Genomic DNA, 19,592 nt, shown 5'->3' with positions numbered 1-19,592 from the left:
ACGAGTTACAGGGAAATAACGCAACACTACCGAGCCTCGAGCCGAACGCGCTGGGAGAGCGTTGGGAACGCTGCTCAGCTCCGCCCTCGAAGACCAACTCTGGGCCGTCCAGCGGTCCGAGGAAGCCGCCAGAGCTCAAGGGCTCGTGGCCGACACCTGGGCAGGGGTATTCGCCCAAATGCGCGAATAACACGCCGGATTATAATTAAAGTTATCATTCATTCATTTTTTCATTTCCCTTTGGCATTCGTTTGTTTGACTGAACATACGAGAGCTGTAGGCTTGGGAGACGACAGTTAGGCGAGGCTTCCATGGCAAGAATTTTATCGCATGCCTCTTGCAAGGCGTGTGTCGAGAGCAGCCGTTGAGACAGCGATTAGCTGTCCTACTGTTGCGGCTGTTGCTGAATCCGAAACTATTCCAACGCGCTGTGATCTCAAAGCGCGTTCGGTGTTTGATCTCTAGTACCAAGGCCGTTGGATAAAAAAAAGTGGTCGCAGTTTCACCTGAAAGGCGAAGCATCATTGCGATAGCAAACTTGTAGAGGGCTATACGGAGTAATGATATTAGCTTTATCAGCTGTATAAACTTGGACATGCAGCAGCATCGGCAACACGCAGAACTGTTGTCGACGCCATCGGCGTTTTGCCCGCGTTCGCTCAAAATGCGTGCGGCGTTGGTGACTGTTGCCGGCGCCTGTGATATAAATAGGCACTTGGTGCCGCAGCTAAACGTCGCCTCCCTTCCCTCCCCCTCCCCCACGGCTTCTCGCGCGTCGGAAGAAGGTGCGTTTGCTCTACATATATGGTGTTTGTAAAGGAGAAAAGAGACGCCTACTTCTGCAGCCCTTAAGCGAGCACGGCGCGGAACGCGCGTTTGTTCTCCGCCGTGCGTTCACTCCCCGTGAAAGACGCGCCCCTCGCGCCCTTTCACTCGCACATACAGCGTTCGGCGCGCGGCGACGATTTCTTCTCCAAATGACGTCATACGGAACCTCACGCCGACGGCGACGCCGACGGCAGAAATCTGCTTTTGAGTGTCCATATAATTGCTATCGCAATAAAAAGTTGTCGCAGTTTCACCTGAAAGGCGAAGCATCAATTGCGATAGGAAATTTGTAGAGAGCTATACGGAGTAAATGATGATGATGATTATTGGGGTTTATTGGCACAAGGACGGAGTAAATGATATTAGCTTTATCAGCTGTATAAACTTGGACATGCAGCAGCACCGGCAACACGCAGAACTGTTGTCGACGCCGTCGGCGTTTTGCCCGCGTTCGCTCAAAATGCGTGCGGCGTTGGTGACTGTTGCCGGAGCCTCTGATATAAATAGGCACTTGTAGTAGTGATTTTATTGAAGAAGAAAGTGACGCTTATTTCTGCTGCCCAATAGGGAGCACGGCGCAGCGTCAGGGGAAGGGGAAAAAGGAGATAAAGATGTTGAAAGGAAGGGAAGAGAAGAAGAAGCAGCAACACATGGCGGTCCAGAAGCAGCTGCTACTGAGCTGGTGGGGGTAGCCCGTAGGACCGCCTGGGCCTCGCGATGCGACAGGTGTGTGGGAGCTGACGCCTTTATCGTGGCGAGGCGCCGTTCTCTCTGCCATAGCTGGCAGTTAGGCGAGTCAGCTGGATGTGGTCCCCCACAATGCAGGCATCTGAACCTACTCGAACAGCACGATTGCGTCTGGTGTGGGCCACCGCACCGCATGCACCGTACCGGTCTCTGGCAGGTTGCTGTGGCGTGCCCGTAGCACCCGCAACGTAGGCACTGCAGAGGGCGAGGCCGGGAGGGTCGCACCTCGAAGGGCATGCTGAAGAGGTAGATCCTTGCGGGGGGGTAAGGGGCAGCAAAACGCAGCACCAGGGTGGTGCCCTGTCGCTTAGCCTCAACCACCCGTACCTTCGACGATACGGCAACCAAGGCACTTGGTGCCGCAGCTAAACGTCGCCTCCCTTTCCTCCCCCTCCCCCCCTCCCCCACGGCCTCTCGCGCGTCGGAAGAAGGCGTGTTTGCTCTACCATAGCCTCCTATAGCTCTACATATATGGTGATTGTAAAGGAGGAAAGAGACGGATACTTCTGCAGCCGTTAAGCGAGCACGGCGCAGAACGCGCGTTTGTTCTCCGCCGTGCGTTCACTCCCCGTGAAAGCGCGCGCTCCTCGCGCCCTTTCACTCGCACATACAGCGTTCGGCGCGCTGAGCCGTGCTCCCTCAAGGGCTGCAGAAGATAGCGTCAACCTTTCCCTTTCCCTCAAGAACCACTTATCATCATCATCGGCGACGATTTCATCTCCATTGACGTCATACGGAACCTCACGGCGACGCCGACGGCAGAAATCTGCTTTTGAGTGTCCATATAATTGCTATCGCAATAAAAAACATGTTTTCGAGACAGAGAGTGCGGCACAGGAAATTCGAAGACCTCTGAAGTGTATGTTTACAGCCTGTGCGCGCTTGCATCCCACGGTTCTCACAGCGCGTCCGATGCTCAAAGGTAGCGTCGTCGCTTGTCGGCGCCTGCCTTAACGCCACGGTCCGCGCAGCCGCCGTGTCTACTTTTGGGGAACTCCACATGCGCGCAGTTGCCGCGTTTGCAAAAGTGAATTTCGTATTCTTTTGCTCTCTAGGGCGTGCGCATTTTGGATCGCACTTATGGCTATGCCATCTGGTGTTTGTTAAAACAACGGTGGCATTTGTACGCCGGAGAACAAGTGTTAAAGCATTATGAAATTGTGGGCGATCATGAAGCTGGTTCAACGCCGCAGTTTCTACGTAGCGTAAACGGATACGAAAGTGGGCTGGTCCCGGACGTAGTATAGTCTAACAGGGCGCCTCAAAGTCCGAGCTGTCGCAGTAAGACGAGGAGGAAGTGACATGGGGTGCGCGCGCCGAGCGCTTCAAAGAGCTGACTGGCTTTGGAACGAGAGTCGTATGCGTGCGCTCGTGGCCTACAGGTTAGAGCACCAGGCTGCTGCGCTCGGCGGCCAACATTCGATGCCACCGTCGGTCACACATTATTTTCTTTTTTATGAAAGCGAGCCGAAACAAGAACCTATCCTACCGCAAAGTGACAAGAATGGAGCAAAAAATGCTTCGCAATTAAGTTTTCAAATGTCGCCTTCATATGCGAGTCCTAATTATTCTATGCTGGACTCAACTGCTATACAACAAGAAATACAAAATGAACACAAATTACCCAATAAATTATTTATTGAGAAGCTCTCAATGGTAATATCACTGTGCAACTGTTGAGCGAACTCAGGGACTTTTGAAATTTTGTTGAAAGTCCGTTGATTCAACAATTACCCAACAATATATCAATGGTAAATCAACAGTCATTTTTGTACGGGGAGGCACTATGTGGGAGAAGACCTTGTCTGTGAGGGAAAAAAAAGCCGTACGATGAACGGATTCGGCATCGGAGAAGCCATCTTTACGGAGTAGCTGGGCAAGGCGACGTCCGCTAAATCGCGGTGTGTGCTGTAGGGCACTGTATACGGGCTCTGGCTTACCCGAACGTCCCGGCCTGGCCCGGCCCAGCCCGCGGGCCTCGCTCATGCACGCTAAGCAAGTTAGCATGCTGGCCCGGGTCAGGGTCATGCCTGGGAGCTTCGGGCTCGGGTCAGACTTCAGTCGGGCTTGGGTCAGACTTCAGTCGGGCCCGTAGTAGGCCCGGGTATGCTATTTGTAACTTCGAAAAAATTGTCCACTGTAAAACTTGACTCCCTTATAGAATTTTGGGTCGGTGACGCTTTTCAGTCAACGGGAAAGCAGTAGCAGGCAGGCAACGACACAGTAGCGACACACTCCACCAATTTGCCTAGGTAAGCGGCGCCCCCAAGTCTCTGGCAAAATGGTTCCAGAGGCCACCCGTGTCCGCCTCTGCCCGATTTTCTCTACACTGGGCAACATTTTCATGCAAGAATAAAAATGAAACAAATGTTAAACACTCTCTTAGATTAACATAACAGCAGATAAATTCTGGAATGCTATACGTTCACGAATTATGTTTCGTGCTAAAACGTTGTGCAGCTCCCTACTGGTACCGATTTTTTTTTCATTCTTTGTTTAGGCGACCTTAGTAATGAGCCATGATTTCTCGCATAATTAATTTCAGACTTTCAAGTGTTCTTAGATAAATACTTCAAACCAACGCGGATCTTGCAACGTTGAAGGGAATGTGGAAAATAAAACAGAACGCAGTAAAAATTTGATTTCTCTGTACATCATGCTTTTAAACGATATATTAAATGGCGCTGCCCACATATTCATTGCCATGTGTTGTTTTTTTTTACTTATTTATTTTTTGGCACTACGTGGTTTCGCTGAAAGTTACCGTGAACGAATAGCTGTGACATATGAAATTGGAGAGAGAGAGAAAAGAAGCTGCGCTGTCTACGCTGTACATCCACTGAGCTTAACACCCCACATGTTAACACAAAATTACACAAAGCCGAAATTTTTTCATATTAGGCATGGATACTTGAACTGCTAACTGAAAAATTGACGTTAAAGAGAAGCCGAATAAGGCAAAGTCCTTGTGTGATGTGACAATGTAGTCGCACATCAGCGTTACCCTTGCGTGTCACCAGTTTGTATAAAAGACAGCTAGAAGAGCTTCTAGCAGCAGTGCATTAAGGAATTTTGAAAGTCAATAGAACAGCGTACTTAAATTTACATTCCCGCCAATTTTATTCGCTCTAATTACAATTGGAGTGCATAAAATTACCGGGAGTGTCAATATAAATACACTGGCATGTACGTTGTTCTTCGAGATTCAAGAGTGAGATGAAACAGCTAGCGGTGGGAACAAGAGTAGTCACCTGTGGTTTCACTGTATATTAATGTACCAATGTTCGGCAAATGTAGTACGGGAGTACAAATCACACCGTAACGCTCAAGCATAATGGAGAGGATTGTTTTTTTTTCTTTTTTACCTGTTTACTTCTCAGCGGCAACTGCAATGGAGAACCTGGCGTAATCAAACCGGTCTCTAGCCCAGTATGTCTGTGTGGCTCGGATCTTCACAATAACAGAAAACAGGACCATGCTTCCTTTCGTCTTAAGGGCTAACGGGCCAAACTGAACTGAACCGAGCTAGGCCAGGTTTGGGTGCGGGCCCGAATTTCTGGGGCCCGCGGGCAGGGTAAGGGTCAGGTTTGAAACCACTGAACCGTCATCGGGCGGGGTGACTTCTGGGCTTCGGCTGGGCCCGGACCAGAAAACACAACCCGCGCTGTGTGCAGTTTTGACAGGGGTTTTAAGTCATGTACCAACACCTCTTTTATGATTCGTTTCCGAGCAGCGTTAACTGAAATCCTTTTTGACATTTCTAAGAATTTCTGTTCGCTTTTCATAGTCCTGAATGGACTTATTTAGAAAGCATTTTAGTGCAAACTTTCGAACAGAGGTTCGCTCCGATTCAGTACGCATCGATCCACCTGCGTTAGCCTGTTAACTCTTGCTGCGTGTGCTGCCATTATTAGTTAGAAGTAGTCAAGGCATTCTGAAATGTGAAACTTGTTTGGATCTGGCGACTAAGCTAAAGGGTAGTTTTTAGATCACGCTCTTTCGAACTTCATGAGCGCATGATGTGCTAGGACCGCAGTGAACTTGTATATATGCCGTGTGCTTGCGGTTGTGTTGTTAGCGGTAATGACTGGTTGAACAGGCTCGTTCGCCGTGACCGGAGCTTGCGACGGTTTCTGTGGGGCGCTAGTCCTCTCGTATTTGTACGTTGCAGAGCTGAATTGTGTTGTCCACTGCTGTCCATGAAGCAGTCAGTCGGCTATACCTTACACTACCGATACGTAACTTGAAAAAAATATATTGTGAGAAATTGCTCCGGAAAGCTTGTCCTTTGACTTCGTGGTGTCCTGCACGACGTCCCCGATCGAGTGTCGTTTGGTTGCGGCGCTAACGTCTGGCTCGCCAGTGCAAGTTATATAATATAAATGTTGATGCAGTGTACTACGACATTCTAAATTGGCCTGGGACCCGCCATAGTTGCTTAGCGGCTATGGTGTTGGGCTGCTAAGCACGAGGTCGCGGGATCAAATTCCGGCCACGGCGACCGCATTTCAATGGGGCCGAAATGCGAAAACACCTGTGTACTAAGATTTAGGTGCACGTTAAAGAACCCCAGGTGGTCCAAATTATTCCGGAGTTCTCCACTACGGCGTTCCCCATAATCAGATCGAGATTTTATCACGTAAAACCCCATAATTTCATTAATTAGTGTTTAATTGACCTGGGACCAGTTAGGATTGGTCCACCTACTTTCTCGTGGAACAGCGCGGGAAAGTGGACGGTTGTTCGAGGCTGCTTTTCGTCAGCTGGCGAGAGTTACGGACGGGTTTGTCTTGATCGACTGGGAATGCCGGCTGCATGATGCGCACGTGTGTGTGGGATACTGATCAGCGGACGTTGGTGGCGTCGCTTGCGGCTGAACGCGGAGCACGCAATGACTCGCTTTTTCGGAATATGTACACTCCACGCATAATTCCGTTAATGAAAGAAAATAGGTTCAATATTCTTCAAAATTTATGCAGAGGCTATAGAAATCGGCAGGACACAACAGGTTGCGCACGGGTTAAAATATGGGGTCCAATAATATTTGGTGAGGAATTGTACGCCAAACATTTAAAAAAATCAGTCGCGCGCCATTTAATAGGAGCGAAATTTTATCATTGCATTATCTAGACACAGGTAGGTCATCTACCCATCGCCTGTACAAGAGCTGCCTTCAGATACAACAGCAGGACGACCTGTCTGACTTTCCTCGAATAAACCTTCCTCTCTCTCTGATTAAAACAGTGCTCTCCTTGACAACCTTGTGGATGCATTGTTCATGTGACTATTAGTACCTGCGAATCGTTCGGGGCTTTTTGTATTCCAACTCATGGTGATCTGTTGCATAAGAGTGATCATTCTGAACTAACCGTTTCTAGCGTTGGCAAGTCATCAATAGTAATAAATGCAAGCATTAGCATGACTGTTGTTTAATTACAAAACCGGCGTAGTTGCAGCCATTTGACAGCCACTGTGATTGTGTTAGGCTATACCCCTGCAGCATGCGGCAAGCGGGTTTGGTTGCCAAATTTCAACAATACGCCGAACTCATTGCGTTATCGAGATACAGGTCATCTACCCGTCGCTTGTACACGAGCTGCCTTCAGATAAAACAGCAGGACGACCTATCTAACTTCCCTGGAATAAACCTTCCCCTCTCTCAGATTAATATAGTGCTCTCCGAGCACTATATTAGAATACCGCGCTGAACCTTATACGAACATTAATGCGGTCGATGGCAACGTAAGTATAGACCCTCGTGGTTCGTATATTTTGTGTGAACGTTTTTGCGGCTTAGAATTTTGTAAGGTGGCGGGGCTGCCTTTCTTGTGTGCGGCGAGAACATATTATCTGCAATCGACGCCTCCAGATAAGCATCTTTATTGCCTGTAGCGGTCAAGCCTGTGGTTATGTTATCACTGTCTGCGAGGCTCGTTGCGTCGAGGGGAGACCGAAGAAGCCATATAAACCGACGGTGAGTGCGGTCATTACGCGGGCGATGCTCTATTCCGAAGAGAGTCGCGTTTGCGGCGTGAAAGGGTGTAGACTGAGACTCGAGTCACACATTAACGTTGACACACAATTTATATATATATATATATATATATATATATATATATATATATATATATATACAGGGTGTTTCAGCGAACACTTTCAAAATTTATTTAAGTTTGCCTGTTGCAGATAGCCCAATTCTAGTTAATGATTTGGTCTACTCGAAGGGGCGGACATTACTTGCACAAGAAATTGAAATGCATAATCGAATCATTACCAATATATTTCACTAATTAAGTTTTTAGCTAATTACCTGATGGCCCATATTGTAATTTACAAATTGTAGCCGTGGAGTTCGCAAGGCGGATGCATTTGGAATTAATGCTCAGGATGACACCAGTTTCAAGATATTAATTCCCGAACTTTGCGGAGAAATGCATTGGCGTTCCAGTTAATATTGTGCTTCAATGCATAAAGCGACGTTTTGTTAAGAAACTAACTGGAACACTAATGCATTTCTCTGCAAAGTTCGGGAATTAATATCTCGAAACTAGTGTCATCCTGAGAATTAATTACAAATGGATCCGCCTTGCGAACTCTATGGCTACAATTTGTAAATTACCATATGGGCCATCAGGTATTTTGTTAGAAACTTAATTAGTGAATTTTTGTTAATTATTCGATTACGCATTTAAATTTGTTGTGCAAGTAATGTCTGCCTCTTCGAGTAGACCAGCTCATTAACTAGAATTGTGCTATCTGCCACTGGCAACCTTTAAGAATTTTTGAAAGTGTTCGCTGAAACACCCTGTATATATATATATATATATATATATATATATATATATATACAGGGTGTCCCAGCTATCACGCAGCACGATTTAAAAAAAGAGGAACGGCGTTACGGGCAAGCAAACCTAGTTCGTATTGTTTCCAGTACAGTGGAGTAGCCGCGAGTATTTATTTCGTTGCGGAGATTTAATTAATTAATTGTAATTAGTTATCTAACTCGAGAAGTACTGTCCTAATTATCCAAGTGTCAATGCGGAAGTTGTAGAGCAACATGAAAAACTCCCGATACAGCTTTCCGTTGCTCAATACGTGCTACATAAAAGTGTTTTTCAGAGCATGAAAGAAGCCCGCGAATACACGCAAAGTGCCTCCAGCGGCCAGTCGTGCGGCAATTCTGCGAATTTAGTATTACTTGTCGACGCCTTTACCTATAGTTTCTGTTTACTTAACCATAATTTAGCACTCCATTGCGGAACATTAAATGCAGGTCGCAAAAAACAAAAACGTTAGACTCCTCTACGCATTGACAATTGTTTATTTACGTGCAGCGCATGCATAAGTGTATGCGGCATTATTATATTTGTTATCACCATTTATCGATCGAAAAAGAGTGATGAAGCAGGCAGTCTTAGGTCACTTCCGTTCGTTTTGGTCTCCATCGCACCTACATTGAGCGAATAAGGGACTACACAGCACAGGGTAAGCACAAACTCCAGCGTCGCAGCACAGGACAGGACTTAGCGCGTCATCGTCGTGTGTGCACTGTCAAGCACCATGGGTGACATCAGAACGGGGCCTGTGTTCGCAAGAAAGCTCTTACGCTAGAATTGTTCGTAAGAGAAAATTTCAGCCAATCCTAGACGACAGGTACGTCGTATTAGTGAAGGTGACTGACCAATGTCAAAAGTGTACTTAAGAAATAAGAAGTTTGGGAATTCGGTCCCTGGGTGTTTCAGAGAGAAATAGAGGGAAAGCTCTTTATTGAAAAAGCAGAGTGTTTAGCAAGCGTATTGACGCCTACATGCTAATCTGCAGGGAATGGGATGGAGGAGAAGAAATGCCCTGGAGGAAGGTGGGCAGAAAAAAAAAAAAAGGTGAACAAAAATGCAGGTCTTGTGATGCTATCAGTATAGTCGAGTAAGTGTCAGATGCGATTAAGGTAGACGGCCAATGCAAAAGAGAAGAATATGCACAGCCTTGATGAGACGACGTGCATGAGTCATAGTATAGACAACAAACCAATTGGCTCAATATATAAAAACAAGAAGTCCACGGCGTTGCGCTTTTTTGATGGGCTAGGCCAGGGACCCAGAATCCGCGTCAATGTCAAGGGGCCTTGGTCGAGCTTTTCCGTGTTCATTTTATATCGATGTCGCTCGTCTCTGTAAGCTGGGCACTCAAGCAAGATGCGCTCTAGAGATTGCACGGCGCCTGCAGTTGTCACAACATGGATTTGTGGTCTGGCCAGTGCTATAAAAGAAGATTGTTCGTGTATGCAACGTTCAGTCGAAGCCGGTGATAGAGGGTCAACAGATGTCGTGGTTGACATTGTGGTAGCCTTGATTGGAGTTCTGCGTCGATGTTGAACAAAAGCTTGCATTTGCCTGAAGGTGACGACCATCTTCTGTGCCGTTCATTGAGTACATAGCGCTTCGCCCTATCTGAAGCCTCACTTTTAGTGTTTCCCAAAAATGCGTTTGAACATACATTGACTATTATATTTATACTGAACGTACTGAACGTACAAAACGTCAATAGATAGAGTGAAGCGTTGGATGGCTTCACACAAAAGCGCAAGTGCGCCCCTGTTCAGCTGCGTCCTTGTATTTCAGGGCAGGGCGTTTTCTTGATGTTGGTACGCAGTAATCGACAGAAGCTGTTGACACTTCGTGGAAAGAACATGCATGCTGTTATCCTCGCTGATCGGCCCGGTAGCAGATGGACAGGTTGCTTTCCCGATGAGACTCTTCGATGGCGTTGCTATCCCGTGCGCGCGGGCTTTTTTTTTATTATTTATTTCGTATTTCGCGGGATGTCACTCTTAGACGAAAAAAATGCAGACGCGATGTATGCACCCTGCTGGAAAAATATAATTTTGACGTATCCTTAAGTTGTCTCCCTAATCGACGGAGGGACAGTCTAACAACAAAAAATTAAGTTAGCCAATTACTTTTAATTAACTACTTAGATGTAAAAAAAAACACTGACGGCGCTTCTAAACTTCGATCCTAACAACATGTACTTGGTCTTCGCGTAGAATTGTCTGCATTTTTTTTAACTTCGCGCATGATAGCTGAAACACCCTTTATACGACTTGTCGTGTGTCACCCCCCTCTTAGCATTGCAGACAATCAGTGGACGCATTTCGAATATTCAAAGCATAAGATAATTGCATGGTTGACCTACCCCTCACAAACTTTGACCGTCTAAGCGCTTCTTCGAAAACAAGACCGCCGCTAACTGCCATATAGGCACTATGCCGCACAATTAAGCGCTGTGTCAGTTACTACCATGATGCATACTAATGCTTGCCATGTGAAAACCAGCCACTCCGCAATTTTTGTGTGCATTCTCCATCCATTTGAAGGTTTGGAAAACAAAAACGCTGTGCTTTATATCACTTCTCTCTCTCTCTCTTCATCCCAATATCCGCTTCCCCCAGTGCAGGGTAGCAAACCGGACGTGCGTCTCGTTAGCCTCTATGCATTTCCTCTCCTCTGTTTCTCTCTCTGTAGGTTGCTTTTCTTTTACACGACGTTATACTTATAATTGAAGCCTACACTATAAAATAATTTTCACCCATATAAGTGAAAAAGAGTGTAAATGTGTCTATAACTCACACAACCTAATACTCTTTTTGGGTGTTAGGGTGTGAGTTATAAACAATTGTAAAAGAGTGTAAATCGAGAAGGGGTGTAAATTCGAAAAAGGGTGTAAATGTTTTTACGGTGTACCTTGGCACCTTACGAGGGATATTGCTTATTATTTTCTATACTGACTTCTATCTGTTTTCATCTATAAATATCGAGCGTTTAAATATTAACATATTTATCTACCAAAACAGCTTTATTCCAAGCGATGTAGTCTTGTATGCCGTTGAAGCAGAACGTTTATACAGTAATCGAGTTGGCCCAGTACGAAAACCCAGCTGTATAAGGCATGTGCGGGCCCGTGTTCTATAGTGCTTTTGTAATTGCAGACATCCGCTCCCGTGCATAATTCGGAACACGCACTGTCACACTTGTACGCGAGCCAAATCCAAGTGATATATACCGGGTGAAATCACGCACAACCGATGTGGGAAACGGCCGCATTTCTAGCGCATTTGGCCCGTATATATATATAGAACCACGTACGACCAAATCTTTCGATTGACGGGACGGTCGCCCGTGCCCCCCTTTCCTCCCGTCGTGTCCGATACTCTGCTCTCTTTGCCCGTTGATTACTGCGAGTGCACTTCAATTCACCTCACGAACCATGCTCCTCTGCCGCTCGGAATCCGCTGCGGTGCGTCTAACTTTCTGAGCACGTGATTGCCATTTATAGCTGTTCCTATACTTGCGATGGATTAATAGTGGCCTCTGGGCTATCGAGCGTGTGACCTACGACCTTAATTTTGTATTTCTTCCCTGTCTCTTCGTTTCTCTTTACCCTGCGCCGAAGTGCAATTACGTAAAGAGCGTAGCGAAGCAGCCGTTACGTGCATGGGTTCTACGGTAACGTGCACTACGGCTGCGCAGATGCGTTCCAGCGATTTCGCGCTGCTTCGAATCGCTGCGAATATGTCAAACCCACCACTTCACCAGCGAGCTGTCAGCGAAACCGTGCACGGCCGGGACTCCGCTTCGATGGGCTTGACACAGTGTTGTGAAGAGAGTGCGACAGAGAACCTCTTCGCGCGCTCTGTGCTTGCTATGCAGTCAGCGTACGTTGACGACCTTCCACGTCAAGTGAGTAGGTACTATGCTGAATGCTTCCTGCCTGTGGCATTGAAACACCGCGGTGAAGTACAGTGCTGTTCGCTGAGCTTTTGGTGACTCTTTATGTTAGTACGCGGGTAAGTACTCGTCGACGTTTTGTTACTTCAGGAGATTTGCCGTGAGACACATTTTGTAAATAACTTTTTTTATATATAAGGGGCGTGAACTGCATGATAAAAGGGGCGTGAACTGCATGCAGCCCTGCATGATACAGATACTGCAACAGCTTGCACATTTGTTGTCAGTTATACTACAAGTATAGTACCCTGTAACATTAGGCTTGAGCTTGGGCTCCATGAGCATATTGTGCCTAATATCTCGAGTGCTTCTCTACTTGCCTCACACATCACAAGAGGTGATAAGCGTCCACCGTAGGGGCGGTAGCCGTGCTATTAAGACGTGTTTCAGGGAAGTTGGCTGCAGGCTACTGCACTCTTGCGGCGTGCTCGTGTACGCAGTGCAGTTCAATTGAGCTAAGTTGTATCTCTGAAGGTTTCTACGCTTTGCCGTCGCTGCTCTTGTGTCTGTTTCCTTGTCCAATCATATTGCGCGTTTTTGGATACCGTTGTTAAAACATGTATTGTTGAGGGAATGGTCCGAAGGCCTATGAGGCGATAAGTTAAAACACCGCCACGACCATTCATACAAAGCCGGGTGTCGAAACCGACGTCCCAGATGTCTGATTTAAGAGTAGGTGCGTATGCGAGAAAAACTAGTTTTTCGTGTTTGTGTTCGCTAATGGTAACGCAAGGAACACGCAGCCAAAAACATGCGCACTGAATCTACACTTGTGTTCTCGTAGTTCGCTGTCCCGGCTGCTGATCTGTTAGATAGGTTAGCGGTCTTACTGCACATTTTTGTAGCAGCTGGTAACAGGATGTCACCAAATAGTAGAGTGTCGCGCCTGTTCCTCTGGGTGCATTTGTGCGTAGAAAGACTATAGGACACTCCGACTACGTGCAGTAGCTGGCAGGATTGAGTAACGTCGAATATATTTGGCCTTGTCTTATAGTGCGACATGACGTATTCCAGATTCACTTGCATGTACAGCGTTAATTTCAGAACATCGTTTCAAGCATGGCGGCGAACGCGAATTGGGACGTGGCCTGTGCCTCTTTCTGGAGGCAAATGCAACCACCTCGAAAGTTCTGATAGCAATAGATAGATGTACCGGCCGTGGCTTAGTGGTAGAACGCCCGCCTCGGCTGCGGGAGGCTATGGGTTCGATTCCCACCGCGACCTGGCGTTCGGCTTCCTTCAGGGGTGATACGCTTGGGAAAGGAGCCTGCGCCCTGAATTCCCGTCGAAACCAACGTGAGCAGGGAAAAAAAAGTGATGTCCGGGCCGCTCCCATGGCGGTCATTTCCCATGTGGCGCCCCAAGCACCTCTTGAGGTGGGGGCGCCTTCGGGTTGAGGTCAAACACCCCTTTCCAAGCGTTGAGGTCCCATAATGGCCGAGCACCAGACCGGGAGCGAGCTTGTACCTATTTTACCGGTAGGTACCCGGCGGCAGCACTTGCCTCCCACAGCCGCGGCGGATGCTCGTCTACAAGGCCGTCTGTGGTTGGACAAGAGGCGCCCAGAGACAAGAGCTGAAATCTCTATTGGGCCCTCTTTCGAGATGTGGACCCCCACGACAGCCGAGCACCAGGCCAGGGGACATCTCTACCCATTAGAAAAACCGGTGGTTTCCCGGCGGCACCGGGATTTGAGCTCGGTACCTCCCGCATACGAGGCGGATGCTCTACCGCTAGGCCATCGCTGCGGTCCCAGCTGCGAAATCTGATCATGGGTCCACTTGATTCGTCCTCTTGATCCTTGATTTAGTTGGAGTCATAGCAGTGAAAAAGCAAAACCAATGTCTTCGTAGGAGGCGAGAAAACCTTTGTTTATATCCGTTGTCCAGGAACTCGAAAGCCAACTTTTATTGTATTGATTGTTTATTATGAAACGTTGAGGGCACAAAGCAGTATTTCTCTTTGTGCTGTACATCAGTTAAAGAAACTTAATAGGACGCAATACAACATTCTGGACGATTCTGGTAGTCTAACTATTGCGTTAGCGCAGCTTTAAGATCCACACATGGAAGAGAAGTCGGCATATGAGTATATCACTTACTCACACTGGTGCTGACATCACAGACGTGTTAATTTTTCTCCGATGCTGTTCAAAATAGTGGCGTAAGACCGCTTTTCTCTGCATTTATTTTATATTTTAACTCCTTGAAATTGTCATGGTGAGCAAGTTCTTTCCCCTGCATAATACTCGTTGGCCATTTGAGCGCTATTGCACGGAGTACCGGATTCAACGCGTATTTCCGAATAATATGATTGCTACGCAACAGGTAACGCCTCGTAAAATGTATTCAAGAGAAAAAAGGAACAGCACATTAGCCGTAAAAGTATTCTTACTTTAACATACGTGCAAACAAAGTTTATCGGAAGTCAAAATGTTAGTGTTTGTCTGCTCCATCAATGTCGCTTCACGGCTCCTTGGAGTTCCTGGTGAGCTTTTCTGCAGACATTTCATAGCTGAGTATTTAGCGAAAGACATTTGCTACTAGGGGAGTACCCTCAGTATGAAAAGTACTAAAGGCGTTTCGTGCGTGGCTAGTACAGTGACAAGAGCAATGGCGGAGGCGTGCAGGGAGGCTCCTGTGGCATTCCTGGTGAGAAAAACACGTAGAAGCTAATTAGGAGAGTTTAAGGACATATTTCTACAGACCACCGGGAGTACCAGTAGATATCTGCAGCAGCTGCCTTGAGCTTGGCAACTGCAGCTGTACCTACCAACTCTCCAGTGCAGTATTCAAATGTTGCATGAACATACACTGCCTCCGTCGTATCTCTATTCTTTTGCGTTCTTTGCTGTCTTGTGTACTTTTGACAAATGTTGTGCTCGTCTACGATGTCTACGCAGCAAGTCTGTGCATTGCCATTTTTTTTCCTTGCAGCGAGCTGTTTCACGCACTTTTAGTGAAGTAATGTAAATGTATTCACCTTTCGCATGTTCCCATTTATTGTATGAGATTACAATACGTAGGACTTATGGGGCACATGTATTTTTTTCTTTAGCAGTGATTATTAAGTGGACATACTTGCAGCAGGGAATAGAAAAAAGGATATCTATACGACTGAAGGATACTTCAACTTGGTGATATAAAGAAACAACAATAAGGCCATTAAATTATCAAAATCTTTGGCAGCGGGATATAACACAGGAAACTTTGTCGTGCCGAAATCTGAAAGAATACTTCGTATTACTTGTGGTGTTTTACGGCGCAGTATGTCCGTACACGGTCCACGAAGTAACTCCAAATCATTGCACGCATTTCTCATACCGTGATGCACCGTGTATACGTTTCATAAATGCTCGAGAAGAATGGAAACCGAGGGGCTCAATTTTTGTTAATCATGGCCATATAGCATACCAACATTGTCTGTTGGCTTTATAAATGCTCTAGTTCTCGAACAATCGATCAATTAACGCTGTTTCCTCACATTCTCCTTTTTTCCTTCCGTCTCGCAGGATTCCACGATGTGGTCCTTGAGGAAACGGCGATTCGCTCGATTCGCGGCCGCTGGCGTGACCGCGGTCACGGTGCTCGCCAGCCTGGCTCACTTTTCCAGCAGCGCAACGCGGATCCATGACAGTCGGGCGGTCGCTACGCGGCGCCAGTCGTCGGCCTACCCACCACCCGTACCACTGCCGTCCCAGGCAGCGGGCTACAAGGAGTCTCAGCAGCAGCCGCTACATCGACGAACATTCCCCGGCAGCCGTGTCTACAGCCAGCCCTTTGAGTACCTCGTCAACCAGGAGCGACTGTGCCGCGGCAACCGCACGGACAAGCATGGGCACCGCATCGACTATTTATTCCTCATATCCTCCGCGATGGGCAACGTCGACCGACGCAATGCCATTCGAGGCACCTGGGGCCGCGACGTCCTCGCGTTCACCGGCAACCGTCTGGCCTTCCTGCTGGGCGCTGGCAGCGACTCGAGGCTCCAGTCGGCCGTCGAGAGCGAGGCCTCGGTGCACGGTGACGTCATTCAGGAGGCGTTCTTCGACTCGTACCGCAACGTTACGCTCAAGTCCATCATGATGCTCCGGTGGACGACGCAATTCTGCCCCGGCGCTCGGTTCGTGGTCAAAGTGGATGACGACACGTACCTGAATGCAGGAAACTTCTTCGCTGCTATGCAGTCCCGCTCCGCAGACGCAATCTACGGCAAGTTGTACCGAATGAGCCAGCCCATTCGTGACCGGACCAACAAGTGGTACGTGACGTCCGACGAGTACCCGCGCGACACTTATCCGGACTACGTCGGTGGTTCGGCCTACGTCATTGGAGGCGACGTCATCGATGCGCTGTACCGGGCCACGGGACATGTGAAGCCGTTCCCGATCGAGGACGCCTACATCACCGGTTCGTGTGCCGAGAGCATCGGCGCGCGTCGCGTCCAAGTCGAAGGGTTCAACTCGCTGCGCATCGAATCCGTTTGCGAGGTGAAGAGGGCGGTGACCGCACACTACACGACCGCCAAGGAGATGTTCGCCTTGCGTGATCAGCTACAGAACACCGAGTTTGTGTGTCAGCGGCTCTTGTTCGACTTCGCCTACTTCTGTTACTGTCGCAAGTCGTCTGCCGTCACGTGACGGCGAGGCGATGGCGACGCTGTTGTGTGTTGTTATTTTCATACAACGCTTCCCTCTTCTCGGTTTCGTTTACGAGTTCGGTGGCTGTTCCAGCGCCGATGGCTGTTTCGGCGCCGCGGTTGATAGTTACAGCGGCCCATCGATCACTGCTAGTTGTGTCACAAGACGCTCATTCCGAGCGACATCTCACGAACCTGCCAAGAATTCTCGTGATGCGCGTCGCTGCACACTCACCGGGCATCACGCACTGGACACGGCTGGGCGATATCGATTGAATGCAGTCGTACAGCTGATTTTCTGCATCTCATGTTTATGTGATCTTAAGAATCCATCCCCAGTGTCGGGATTGTTTTCGTTATTTTATTTTGCGCCGTCTCATGATGTTTACTTGGCGCAATTTATAGTGAATTGTCCGTTTCTTCCTATTATGCTTAGGAAGGCGTTTTGTATGCAAGTGTGCGCTTCCAGATCGTTCACCGTCCGAGCAATTTGCCTGTTTTGCGTGCTGTGTTGTTTCAAAGTATAACGCCGTATACCACAACTCCGTGGCGATTACGGCGTTCCATGCCGCTAAGTACGCAATCACTCATTTGCGTGAGACGGAACGTTCTCACACCAGTATACCTAGGGACCAGAAATGTTCCGTCGATCTACAACATCATTATTTTTTGTTAATGGAAACTGATACCCCGAAAATACTTTTTCGAGGCGTCGATCGACAGCACAGACCAAGACAAAAACAGTCATCTCGCAAGCACGTTACATGCGAAACGTTTTCATTTAACTTCAGTGGAATGTAAGTTGCTTCGGAAAGTTACGAAGGAGATGACATAACAGGTGGTGCGTAAACTCGCAAAGGCTCATGGTACGCGTCTGCTCTGCGCCTCCGGTTCAACGGATGACTGTTCCGGTGCACGATTTTCCGTTCGCGGGGCCGCTCGCGCTTGCTCTCTGTGCATCGTCATCGTAAGGTATTGTCCATGCTGCTGATTTCTAGAGCCTGTGCTGGTCGCATCGATGACCAACCACGAAATCTGAGCATAGGCGGTCATTTAAAATAATTCTCTTCAGTCGAATTGTTCGAACACGTGAATTACCTATATGCGTGCTGTCGCAGTTTCGCGCTTATCTTTTGCATCTCTTGCATCGTGCATCTGTTTAACCGGAAGCGCTGAGCAGACAACGCGTCCCATGAGTCTTTGCGAGTTTACGCCTCAACTATTTTGCCCTGTGGTGCTGGGAACTAAAAAGTGTTTTTCGTACCCGGCACAACCAGCCGGCGCGATTGTCACAATGTAATGTCTGTGCTGTTTTCTTAATTTGTGCGGTGGAGTTTTGTTTTTGTGGAGTGCAAAGCATGAACATACCTGTACCTTCTTTTTTAATTATTATTATTTCGTGTAACTTCAAATACCCACTGATTCGGGCGCTTGAATCGCGATGCAACGACATAGCTACTTATTCTCGTAGGTGTCTTTGCGGTTGTGACAGAGGAATAGCTTCGAAAAAAAAAAACGTTTGGTTGTGAAGTCGACCTTACATTGTGATTTTATTACTGTTCTTATTTCACCGTTGAACGGGAAAATCCTACGCAGTTTAGTAGGTTCAGTCAGTGCTGAAATTTACGTGATGCGTATTCGTTTGCATATTGAATACGTGTGGCATAACATTCATAGTTTGTTTTTTTTTAGTAAACATCAGCGCAGCCTAAGATATTGATAGTCAATGAAGCACACCAATGTATGAATGGCTTAGTTATAGAACACTAGCATATATACAAAATGTCACTAGTGAAAGAGTCTGTACACGCAGATATAGCATTTCGTGACCACCTTTATAGTGTTCTGACATGATGTTCATAGAAAACAGGTTGGGCTGGATAGAATCTCCGAGAAATGTTGTAGGTCGAACACCGATGTTTGCCCATGTTCCTGTCAGGTGATGAAGAGGGCCTAAGACCATTGTCTGTGTCTGTTATTTGTTATGGTTACAACACAAGGACAGTACTACCTGTTAAAAGCGCGAACATCGAGAAAGTTAAAATTTTACAAGTCCTTCCATCGACTTGTGCCACTATGGGCATCTTTTTCACAGACCAGTGCCAAAAGTTTTATTTGTGCCAGTGCTTCAAACGTAAAAAGAAATGCAAGTATGTTCTTTTATTTCGCCTGGTGAGTTGCCTGAAGAATTATTATTTCACTGACAATAAAGGTAATATGATGCTGTTCAAACCCTATCTTTGTCAATTGCGCTTTGAAGTTCAGCCGCCGATGACTGTGCTGTGAGTACTTGTTTCACTTGTTCATTTCATTAGACAGTTTGCTGCAAATCTTGTAAGCCTCGAAAGCTTGCGGGGCTATTTACAATACCCGCTTCAATGGCTGCATTTAGTTTCACCTAGAATATCGGCTATTAGATTTAGCATTTTAATCTACAAATTTCTTTTTTATTGCGATAGCAATTATGTGGACACACCAAGCGCATTTCTGACGTGGTCGTGGACGTCGCTGTGAGGTTCTGTATAAAGTCGAAACGCGGTAACATCGTCGCCGCGCGCCGTACACTGTATGTGCGAGTGAAAGCTTGCGAGC

At 47.3% G+C, this 19,592-nt stretch overlaps 1 protein-coding gene across 1 annotated transcript in view; it reads left to right on the top strand.

Moving 5' to 3' along the window:
* LOC119456081 (beta-1,3-galactosyltransferase 1) overlaps positions 1-19,232 on the top strand; it is a 68,214-nt gene extending 48,982 nt beyond the window's left edge. The window contains exon 2 of the mRNA XM_037717684.2: positions 15,874-19,232. Within this exon, the coding sequence (XP_037573612.1) occupies positions 15,883-17,001 (1,119 nt within the window). The 5' untranslated portion in view covers positions 15,874-15,882 and the 3' untranslated portion in view covers positions 17,002-19,232. The remainder of the gene's footprint in view (positions 1-15,873) is intronic.
* Positions 19,233-19,592: the final 360 nt, after the last annotated feature.

This window comes from Dermacentor silvarum, chromosome 6 (genome assembly GCF_013339745.2).
Source record: "Dermacentor silvarum isolate Dsil-2018 chromosome 6, BIME_Dsil_1.4, whole genome shotgun sequence".
NCBI lineage: Eukaryota > Metazoa > Arthropoda > Arachnida > Ixodida > Ixodidae > Dermacentor > Dermacentor silvarum.
This window is presented reverse-complemented; position numbering and strand designations above follow the sequence as displayed.